The following is a 10,310-nucleotide window of genomic DNA, read 5'->3' as shown; positions in this document are numbered from 1 at the left end:
TAAAGTATTAACTATATGGGATTAACGCAGTTTTGATTCTGCTTCTTTATCATCTTTGACATAATGTAAACACAGCAAGTGATAACATGCATTGGAAAACAAATCATGACTCTTAACTGAAATACAACAAGCTATGAGGAAATACGTGTCACTGTGGTTTCAGGTGGCATCTTTGATTCATTTCACAGGAGCGGTAAGCAAGTTGTCTTTCAAACATCAACGTGAACGATACGGCAAGAAAGGCTGGATCCTCCCATTCAGGTCTTTCCGTCTTAGGAACCAGCAGCGAATCTGTACGATGCCCATGTCCTAAATCACAGTAAGTGGACCTGGAGAACAAGGCTAAATGTTTTTCTTCTGGATTTTTCACACACAAAGTCAAATTAGCTCCATGGAACATGGGGGGCTTGTGCTGTGTAACAGAGACAGAACTGTGGGTGATTGCTTTTTCTCATTGCTGCAATAGATATTTAAATGTCTTCCAAACTCAGAGAGCGTATTTCATTTTTTCTTGTAGCATCTTGTCCCATCTCTGTCAGGTCTTATGTGGTCCCTCATCTCACTGGCTCTGTGACTCTATTCTTGTGGGATCCACTGGCATCAGTGGGATTTGATGTTTAATAGCAGGAAGTGTAAGACTCACATTTCTCCAGCACCCTCAAGTTAAAAAGGCCGTAAATCTGCCTAAACAAACCCCAGACTGCCCTATGGGGTCCAAACAGTTCCTTTCTCGTGCTGGTATTGGGCTCATCTCCATTACTGGACACCTCGGTGAGGTGTTACTGGAAGTGAATGTATTACTTGGAAGGACAGTCCCTGCCCGCTCCTTTTCATGTGGATGGGCCACAGCACTGGGGACCAGTGGGATGGGTTTCCTTCTATAGATGAGATAAATATATCAAGCCCTGCACTTGGAGAGATGCTGCCCACCTCTCGGAACTAAGTTGTGGGAACACACTTTGAGGGCTGTCCTGCTTGTAGGCAAATGTGGGCATGGGCAAAAGCAACTGGAAGTGAGGTGTTTGTTCTCCGATGAGGATTTCGTTTGCCTGTGCCTGAGGTGAGCTCTTTCCCTCAGGTCTGGGCAAAGGTCTGCACTAGAACGGGGGCTGCGGTGGCTGGGCAGTGGCTGCGCTCTCCCACACAACGTTTTCTCCCCGGTACCGATTTCTCGCCCGTGGCTGGGGGCTTCCCCCCGCTACCGGGGTGCCCCAGCCCTCAGCGGAGACGAGGGCGGAGGTGGGCCGCTCTGCCCAGAGCCCTCAAGGAAGGGCGGCCCGCCGCCAAGACAAGATGGCGGCACCCCGCCTCCCCCCGAGCCGGCCGCCGGGACCCGCTCGGCAGGGACCGCCCGCCCGCCGGCCCCTTCCGCCGGCAGAACCGCCTCCTCCTCCCGGCAGCCCGCGGCCGGCATGGCGGTGCCCGGTGCTTAGGGCCGCACGCGTGGTTACCGGTGCGGGGCTGCCCTCCTCCCTTCCCGCCCCGCCGCCATGAAGAGCAAGTCCTCAGCCCACAAGTCGGGGAACACGCACCGGGTGAGCGGACCGCGCCGCGTCTCGTCTCGGTGGCCGCCGGGGTCGTTAGTTTTTCGTCGTCGGTGTTTGGTTTAATGGTAGCGACCGGCTCCCGACGGAGGCGCGGGGGGAGCCGCGCCGGGTCTCCGCAGCGCTGTGAGGGGGTCGCGGCCGAGCCACCCGCCCCGAAGTGTGCGGCTTCTGCCCCTCACCCCGGCCCTCAGCGACGGCTCCGGGAGCCCAGGCACCGTCCGCGTGCCCCCGCGGCTGCCTCGGTGTAGGAAACTGACGTGATTTAACCAAAATAAGTAGTAATAGTCCCGCGGGGGTGGTAACCTAGGCGTTTTCACCACCGCGGTGTGGAGGGCTGCGAGCCTTGGTTGTGCAGAGCGAGGCGGGAGAGGGTCGGTCCTGCTCCTCAGCCTTTTAAGCTTTTTTTTTTTTTTTTTTTTTCCTTAAAATTCTGGTAGGAGTGTTTACAGATTGACGGGTACTGTCTGGCAGCCCGTCGTTACAAGTGGGGTTTCTGTTGGCAGCGTGTGTGCTATTGAGAGGGACTTAGAAGGGCCGTTCTCGAGCAAGAAACCTATACATCCTTTTGTTTTACAGTTTCTTACTTTCTCGGAGCGCTTAAGCAACGTGAATATCGATATTATTCATCGGATTGACAGAACTGGAAGCTACGCTGAGGTGAGAACAGCAATTGCGGTCATTTTCTGAAATCACTTCGCAAGCAGATGTGCTCCGTGAGAGATTCACTTTAAGAAATTTATTCCGGAGGAAATTGGAGAGAAGTTCCTGCAAGAGTTGCTTTTCCTGGAGCCTCATTTCATGCTTTGTTCCCCTTTCCTTTTTGACCTGCTTTGCAGCATTGCCATGCTGACAGTGCCACCCTGACGGCTTCCACGTGGCTGGTGGGCCTCTGGGTGTTTCTGAGCATGGAAGATGCTGCTGTGGCAGTCAGCAGTCCTAGGACCGGACCTGCAAAGACTTACGGGTGCTGAGTAGTTGCAGTACTTGCAGCATGCGTCTAAAGCGTGGGCATGTGTCTTTATAGATCGTAAAGGGTCGTTTATATGTGTCCTGTAGATCATTATGGTGATTATAGTGCTTTGCAGGTTATTACCTCCCGGCCTGCTGGATTGTTCTTCTGAACTTCCCACTCAATAGCTGTGAGGATGCCAAAAGAAATCCCAAAGCATTTTGTGCTGGGTGCTAGGTTATCAAGGCCAGTCAACAGAGGTCTAAAAAGCAATTATGTAAACAAGTTCTGTCACCAGAAAATGTTTTCAGATGTGTTTTGAATATGGGAAGAAAAGTCTTATTTTCAGGGAAGCTCCGTAGCACCTTTTGAAAGGAACTCATCCAGATTTCTTGAAATATTCTTAAAATGTTTTAAGGCACTTGATAGTTTTCTTCATTTGAATCTCTTCTCTTTGCAGGCTACATTCATTAGGGTTGGTAGCAATTATTTTATCTTTGTTTTCATAGGAGGTTGAAACCTACTTTTTCGAAGGGCTGCGGAAATGGAGGGAATTGAACCTCACTCAGCATTTTGGTATGTCATTTTTATTCATGTTTCCTGCTTTCCTTAAACTGTTAAAATACGTTTCTTCTGCATCCAGAGCCCAATGGGAGATTTGCTATTGACTGGTTTTTGGACTGGGCTCTGTAGACCTATTATTCTTTAACATCCTACATGTCTACCAGGAATTGGAGTAGTTTTCAGGGTTTCTCTTGTATGCTTTGAACAGTGCAATTCTACAATGAAGTGGTCAACAAATGCCAGTCCTTCAACCAGCTGGTCTATTACCAGAACGCCATTGTGCAGAGCTTGAAGACACATTTGCAAGTTGAAGGCGGTCTTGCTTATCAACCCCTATTAGAGTAAGTATATGGTAACAAAATATAGTCAGGAGCCTTGACGGTATTGCAAGTAAGCATGAGTCCTGTTGTGAGTGTTCTTTCTCTTTATTGTACCTGAGGAAAATATAGCAATGAGATGCCCAAAGTGGTCGTATTTCCCTGATAGAGCTTTACAGTTCTAAGGCTTCAGAAAAAACCAACTGTGACAAGGCAAGTAAATTAGGCCGAGTGCTTACTGAGTGTCAGAATATTCATGTGCTTTGTTTGATGTTAACAGTACACAAGACATAAATGGTTATCTGCTTGATTTTGAAAATCTTAAGATTCTTGCCATCCACAGCTGCCTAATAGGTGATATTGAAATAAAAGTGAGAAGTAAAGGTGACGCTGTCTTTCTTTCCAAAGAGACTGTGCTGGATTATGCAACGTTTGACTAGGTTTTTGTTGGTTTGGTTTTGAAAGGCCCTAACACTGGTGTATTTTCTGAAACACAGTCTAGTGGTGCAGCTGGCTCGAGATCTTCAGGCTGATTTCTATCCTCACTTCCCTGACTTTTTCCTGGCCATCACCAAGTTACTGGATACACAGGACACAGAGCTGCTGGAATGGGCTTTTACCTCTCTTTCCTATCTGTACAAATACTTGTGGAGATTGATGGTGAAGGACATACGCAACATATACAGGTAAAGGCCGTGTTTAATGTCTGTCTTGATCAGCAGTTATTAGATGCTATGGAAATGTAAATGCCACATGAATTTGTGGCTTAATGCTTCAGTATGCTTGTTAGCCTAGTTATGTGGGTTGGGCTGCAGATTTGGGCCTTTTGTCCTCTTTTCTCCTGTGGGGAAGGAAGAGGAAGCATCCACCTCACCCGGGTAAACAAAGCTCAGAAAAACACTGGATTGTCAGAGCCGTCTTGGAAACCTGTGACCAAGTCTAAATTCAACACAGGTCTCTTGAGTACCTGTCAAGTACCTCAGTCATAGTTGTATCATTTCTCTTTCCCAGCTGCAGACACCTAGACTTAGACATTGAATGGATTTCTTTGAGTCCTTAGTTGTTCCTTTCCCAGTATTTTCCCCTTTATATTTTTCCCTTCTTCCTGTCTGTTTAGTGAGCGAGCAGATGAGGTATGAACAGTTTTGTATGCTTTTGAAACTAGCCAAGTTGGAGAGAGTTACCAAATGCATAGGAGCCACTTGTGGCCTAGGGAGTCCCTGAGCTGCAGGTGGTTGAAGGCTGACTTTGTATATGCTTGCCCTGTTTTTAAACTTTTCCCAGGCATCTGCTTCTGACTGCTGCTGGAGGCTGAATACTGGGCTGGATGGGCCTGCGGCCTGTCCCAGTATGACTGCTTGTTCAATCTTACATTACTGTGGTAGCAGGGCTCTTCTTTTTGTCATAGCCAGTGGGTCCATGTTGCTTCCTCCTAGTTTCAATTTGGAACAGCTTGGAGCAAAAGAGGGGTTACAGATTTCCTCCCCAACCCAGCAAAAGCTGTCAAGCGTACTGAAAAAACATCTGCTTGGCTGTGAATCTGAGGCACCACTCACTCAGCACTGAACATGTGCTAAGTCACCTGCAACTGTTACTGATACTTATCAGAGAACTGCAAATATTTATCACCCCTGTAAATTGTATCTTTAGAAACTTTTAAGTGCACAGGAGAGCCTGTTGGCTCAACTGAAATACAAATCTGGCTTATCAAATCAACTTTGGTTTCATCTGCTGCTGCTGAGTGTATATATATTGAAAATCTCGATGCTGCAGTTGAATCCATGTGGATCCAGGAATTTCAGACATATTTCTGAATGCGGCTTAATTTGCCTGGCATTGTCATTTGACCTTCTTTGCAAAACTGCGTTCTTCTCCACAGGGAGAGTGGGAAGGAATTGAGTTGAGGAAGGTATTTGCCCTCTCTAGGAGGACAGATTTGTAGTGTTTGTAAAAGGTGGCAATGTAAACTGAAAATGTAAGTTTTAAAACCAATTGGTGGCAATTCTTGCATTGCTTTTAAGGCAGTGGATTATTTTGTGTCTTTGTAGGCTGTACAGCACCCTGCTGGCTCATCACAAACTTCACATCAGAAACTTTGCTGCCGAAAGTTTTGTCTTTCTAATGAGAAAGGTAAGGGACATGTTTGTACTTTGACGCCATCTCCATTCTGTGGTGGCACTTGGATTTAATGTGTAATATTAGGTTTTCTCCAAAGAACGGTGAACAAGGCCTGAACTGGCATTCAGCATGTCCTGAGTGTCGTTTTTAGTGAGTATTTTACTGAGAAGGTCATGCATTTCGTAGCAGCAGTGACAAATAGAGGCCTTAGCACTCTCTGTTTCAGAGCAGTTAAACCAAATGTCTGTGGTTCGTTTATCTAAAATGACTAGAAATGGTAAGGTAATCTTGCCAAAAGGAGGCTTTAATTTGTAAATGCACGTTTGCTCACTGGCGTTTTCACTAATCCTTTTAGGGCCTTTGTAGAACTGAAATTCTTGTGACAACCCTTTTTGCATTCCTGAGAATCACAGTATATAATGTTCCCAGGCAGATCAGTCGAGATCAGACAGCAACCTTTCACGGAGTAAGGAAAGGGAATGGTAGTTGTTGGTTTTTATTTAGTCATAATATACAAAAGCCAGGATTCCTGAGACGGGCTAGCAAATTTGAGTATCCTCATTTTTGTCCTAAGTTGAGAGATCTTAATAAAGCACGTTTGTTTGATTGGTTGTTTTCAGAGATTGCCGAACTTCAAGTCAAATTCTCAGAAATGAAGAGTTTTAAAATCTTGGGCCAGAAGTCCTTGCAAGGTGGTTAGAGTTTTGAATGACTGAATTCTGTGTTCAGCTGATACACGTCTCTTTCCACACCAGTGCAGTGACCTTTGTGTTTCAGTTGGGACTGGTTTAATGGTGCATTTATGCACATGTTTAACTCTAAAATCATAAGAATAATCAAACCCATGTATTTCAGCTGCAGTGACCTCAGTAGACCTGTGTATGTCTCGGGGCCGGGAACGCTGTAGTGACCGAATAGCTCATCATTTTTCTCCTTTCGATTTCCTTCTGTGGTTGCAGAAATAATGAGTTTGAACTGTTGTGGGAAGGCAGGACTAGGAGAGTAAAGTGGTGCCGTGGAGCTGTTTAATTGCCTCTATCCATCTGGCAGCCCTGAATAGAAGATAACTTTTTTTTTCTCCTTATGTTTTGTAGGTTTCTGATAAAAATGCAATCTTCAATTTAATGCTTCGTGACCTGGGGGAGCACCCCGAGAAGGTGGAAGGTGTAGGACAGCTACTTTTTGAGATGTGCAAGGGTGTTCGAAATATGTTCCACTCTTGTGCAGAGACGGTAAAGACAAGAAAAGATTGCTGGTTTAAATGTTGCTGTAATGGAGCCTTAGGCAGCGCTCAGTGAAACTACTGAGTGTTGTCGTCTTCACCTCAGTGGATCCTTGGTGATAAGCGTGCTGTTCATTACTTAATATGATCTGAAAGCCGCCCTCTAAGAATTTCTTTGAGATAGGAAGGTTGTTTTTAGTAATTCCTATGCAGTATTCCTATACATTAAAATCGTACTGCTTGCTGATATTTCAGATTTTAAGTTACAGACTTTTTTTTTTTCTTTCCTGTAGTCATTCTAGAAAGAATTGAGATCACTGGAGTATTTTAGCAGTATATTGCACTAACTAATTTTAGGATTGCTAGGTTTATTTTCTAAGTATAAGGACATGATGTGCTCTTTTCCTGTGCAGGCTATGAAGTTAATTCTCTTAAAGCTGGGGCCTATTACTGAAGAAGAAATTGAACTGCCGTGGGTAGCTGTAGGAGAAGCCTTTGAGCAGATGATCAGATCAGCTGTACTCCATATTCATAAGGAGCATTTTGACATTGTCTTCAAGTGCCTGGAGGTACACTGTTTTTTGGTTTTTGTTTTTGTTTTTTTTTAATATTCATGAGAGACTGAAAAACGCTCTGCATTTATCAAGAAAAGTATTTGTGTCTTATTGGACCAGAATTGGTATTTTTTTCTGCTTTGGAAACTTTAAGTACAGTGTCATGTGCATGGGAAAAATCCCACCCTTCTTTTGGAAGTTCACAGTGGCCCTGGTGGCTGTGCTCTGCTGTGAGAAGGGAACTGCCGTGTGCGAGACTTGGAGCTCAGTCCGATGTCTGGGCAAGGAGGTTTTGTAGGATCTGCCTTTGCAGAGACAGACATCACAGACCGCTTGCTGGAGTGGGAATGCTAGGGCTTGCTTTATAGTGCTGAACTAAGTATACTGGTGGTTCCAAAACCTCTTAGTGACAGTAAAGGGGAGGCTTTTTGCCCTGCAGCTCTCTTTACAGCAAAGAGCTGAGCTGAACCTGGAGAGGCAAGTTTAAGCCTCAGAGCCAAGTACTGGAAATCACGGTGTTTTCAGTCTGGGTGTTCCCATGAGGGAGCATGGCTGAGTGCCATGGGCAGGGTGATGTACAATGGTGAACAAGGGCCTGGCAAGTGTTTTTTTACTTACCTGGTCAACATTTAGATGTTTTTACTAGCAATTGGGATTTGCTAAGGGGAATTGAAACCTCTTGCAACTGACGGCCGTGTCAGTTGTGCTCCTCAGAGGGGTGAGATGGGAAACTGGAGGAAATGGTACACCTGAGCTTTAGGGAGTCCCTCCAGCATGGGTAAATAGTCCTATTTTTTCATTCTTGGAACATCCTCCCTGTGACTATCCATAGTTTTCCAGAAAAGCCCATCCTGTTCCTTCTACCTCAACCAGTATGATAGCAGTTATTGCCTAACTGTTGTTAGCTGGTTTGCCACTGGATGTTTTGTATTCCTGGGAGCTGAGTCACTCAATATCTGTAGTTGTGATGAAATCTTGGAAATTGGTGACGTAATTCCCTTTATTTTTAATAAGGCTTGGTTTTTTTCACCCTGGGAACCAGTGGGTGCGTGGGGGTATCTTGCTCAGAGGGAAGTAATCACTAGGATAGCTCTCTAAACTGGGTTCAGTTCATAGGATCAAGGATGGGAGTTTATAGTCTCTGGACAGAAAGGGACAGTAATGGGAGTGATCTAGAGCAGCACCATTGTCTGTATAATGTGGATGATATGAGTAGCATCTCAGCATCCACATCAGCATAATGATGCATTAAGTGTAAAAGTAGTTAAGTGCTGATACTTCCAGTGGAAGCTGGGTGCTTCCATACCATTGTGGGTCTGGGGCCAAGTATTTCTCTCTCTTCCTCTTCCTTATTTTGTACGTTGTGTGTTGGCCTTTCAGGAAACCCTCATCTTGGGTGGTATTTGTGTTTCTGTCCCAGGAATCCGGGATGTGTGTTTTTACATAATGGGAATCCCACAGTGTTTCTGCAAGGTTTAATTTGTTGAACTTGAATGAGAGAGTCAACAATAGTTTGTTGGGCAGATGAGATGTTGATTCTTTAGAATGCCTTTCAAATAGCAGTAAGTGAAACAGGGTCTGATCATTTCTGTGAAACATTTCGGTTTCCCTTTTTATTTAAACAGGAGTCGCTCTTAGACTTGCAGAGGAAAATAACTAAGGCCAACTGCTGTATGGCTTCAGAGCAGATGGAAAGGATTCTGCAAGCATATCTGATCCTAGTGGAACATGCAAATGGCTCCAAAATCTCACTGCCTGAAGATGTCTGTCAGGTAGGTCAGACCATCACTTTAGCTGATATGCCAGAGAAGTATCAATTGACTATGGAAGAGGTGTGGTCAGCTGAAGTACTCGTACATACTTCTGATACATCAGCGGGCTTGGGATTTTTCTTGAGAGAACAGAGACTTTTATCGTGAGTATTGCTAGCTCTCCGATCGCAGGAGAACTTACCTCTGTACTGTAATGCTGGCGTAGTCCTCCTTTAAATGAGCAAGGGGGAAAGCAGGCTGTTGCTTCTAGAGACCAGTTCCTGCCACTGCGGAGGAGACCTAGACCCCCATATCAGTATCAGAGCAGTTCTACCAGATTCACATGCGTTTGACCCCATTGGGTTCAAATGTAGGTTTAGCACCTTCAAACTTTGACAGGACAATTAGGATTCATTTCTGTGGGCTGAAGCTTAGAACACCATGCTGTCCTGCTCCAGGGACTGTCCAGATCATTCAGACCAGACAATCACTAACTTTACAGGCGAATGTCAATTTTCTCTCTCTCTTTCATTTCAGATTTTAATAAAAATGTTACAAACACCGGATCTCTCATCATCTTGCTGCAAGACCCTGCTGAACACCATTTCTGCACTCCTGCTGGCTGAGAATGTTTTCTTGCCTGATTCTTTGATCAAGGAAGCTATTGAGAAGGTAACAAGGACTGCTGCTTACAGCAGAAATCCCAGAGTTCAAGTTCCCTAGAGCAGGCTGATTTCAGGACATTCCACTTCAGGCTGGGAAATCTACTATAAGGTTCCCTTTAGCCTTCTTGCACAGATGAGGGAGAAGCTGCCCAGTGCCTTAAATAATGTCTGCTGAGGTCTTGGGACTCGTTGACAGTCTTACACAGACTGTCAGTGTAGCAATGCCACTGTGGCAGACATCTTTGCAATGAAAACCAGGCTCTGATTCAAACACCTACAGCCTCTGGGGAGAAAGGAGGGAGAACAGGAAAGGGACATGTTCTGCCTTAGATTATAAAGCAGGTCAGTGAGTTGGGCTTAGTGGAAAAAAGTACGTTTTTCGCTAAGGTGCCAAGCATTTAGTGCGCATGGCTTAGCCTTGTGAACAAGGTTCAGCAAGTGCAGTTTGATTTAGAAAGTACGGGGGTAGGCATATTTCAGTACTACCATTGCTCCTGAAGCATTGACAGGATTAGCTACATGCATTCCTATCAAGTGCAGTGTTGCAAAGATTAATAGGAGATGCTACTACGGCGTCTGATTCTTCAGTTTTCCTGTTACAGTACCTTATAGTTTTGCAATTT

At 45.2% G+C, this 10,310-nt stretch overlaps 1 protein-coding gene across 1 annotated transcript in view; it reads left to right on the top strand.

The window, feature by feature from the left end:
- Nucleotides 1-1,383: 1,383 nt before the first annotated feature.
- The window catches only part of LOC104324674 (UTP20 small subunit processome component), a 62,878-nt gene continuing 53,951 nt past the window's right edge, over nt 1,384-10,310 (top strand). The window contains exons 1-10 of the mRNA XM_069773536.1: nt 1,384-1,535; nt 2,124-2,204; nt 3,006-3,072; nt 3,269-3,401; nt 3,875-4,063; nt 5,426-5,507; nt 6,590-6,727; nt 7,131-7,286; nt 8,897-9,043; nt 9,560-9,694. Coding sequence (XP_069629637.1) covers nt 1,491-1,535; nt 2,124-2,204; nt 3,006-3,072; nt 3,269-3,401; nt 3,875-4,063; nt 5,426-5,507; nt 6,590-6,727; nt 7,131-7,286; nt 8,897-9,043; nt 9,560-9,694 — 1,173 coding nt within the window. The 5' untranslated portion in view covers nt 1,384-1,490. The remainder of the gene's footprint in view (nt 1,536-2,123; nt 2,205-3,005; nt 3,073-3,268; nt 3,402-3,874; nt 4,064-5,425; nt 5,508-6,589; nt 6,728-7,130; nt 7,287-8,896; nt 9,044-9,559; nt 9,695-10,310) is intronic.

Source organism: Haliaeetus albicilla, chromosome 28 (assembly GCF_947461875.1).
Source record: "Haliaeetus albicilla chromosome 28, bHalAlb1.1, whole genome shotgun sequence".
Lineage (NCBI taxonomy): Eukaryota > Metazoa > Chordata > Aves > Accipitriformes > Accipitridae > Haliaeetus > Haliaeetus albicilla.
Note: the sequence above shows the minus strand (reverse complement) of the source record. Positions and strands in the feature narration are given on the sequence as shown.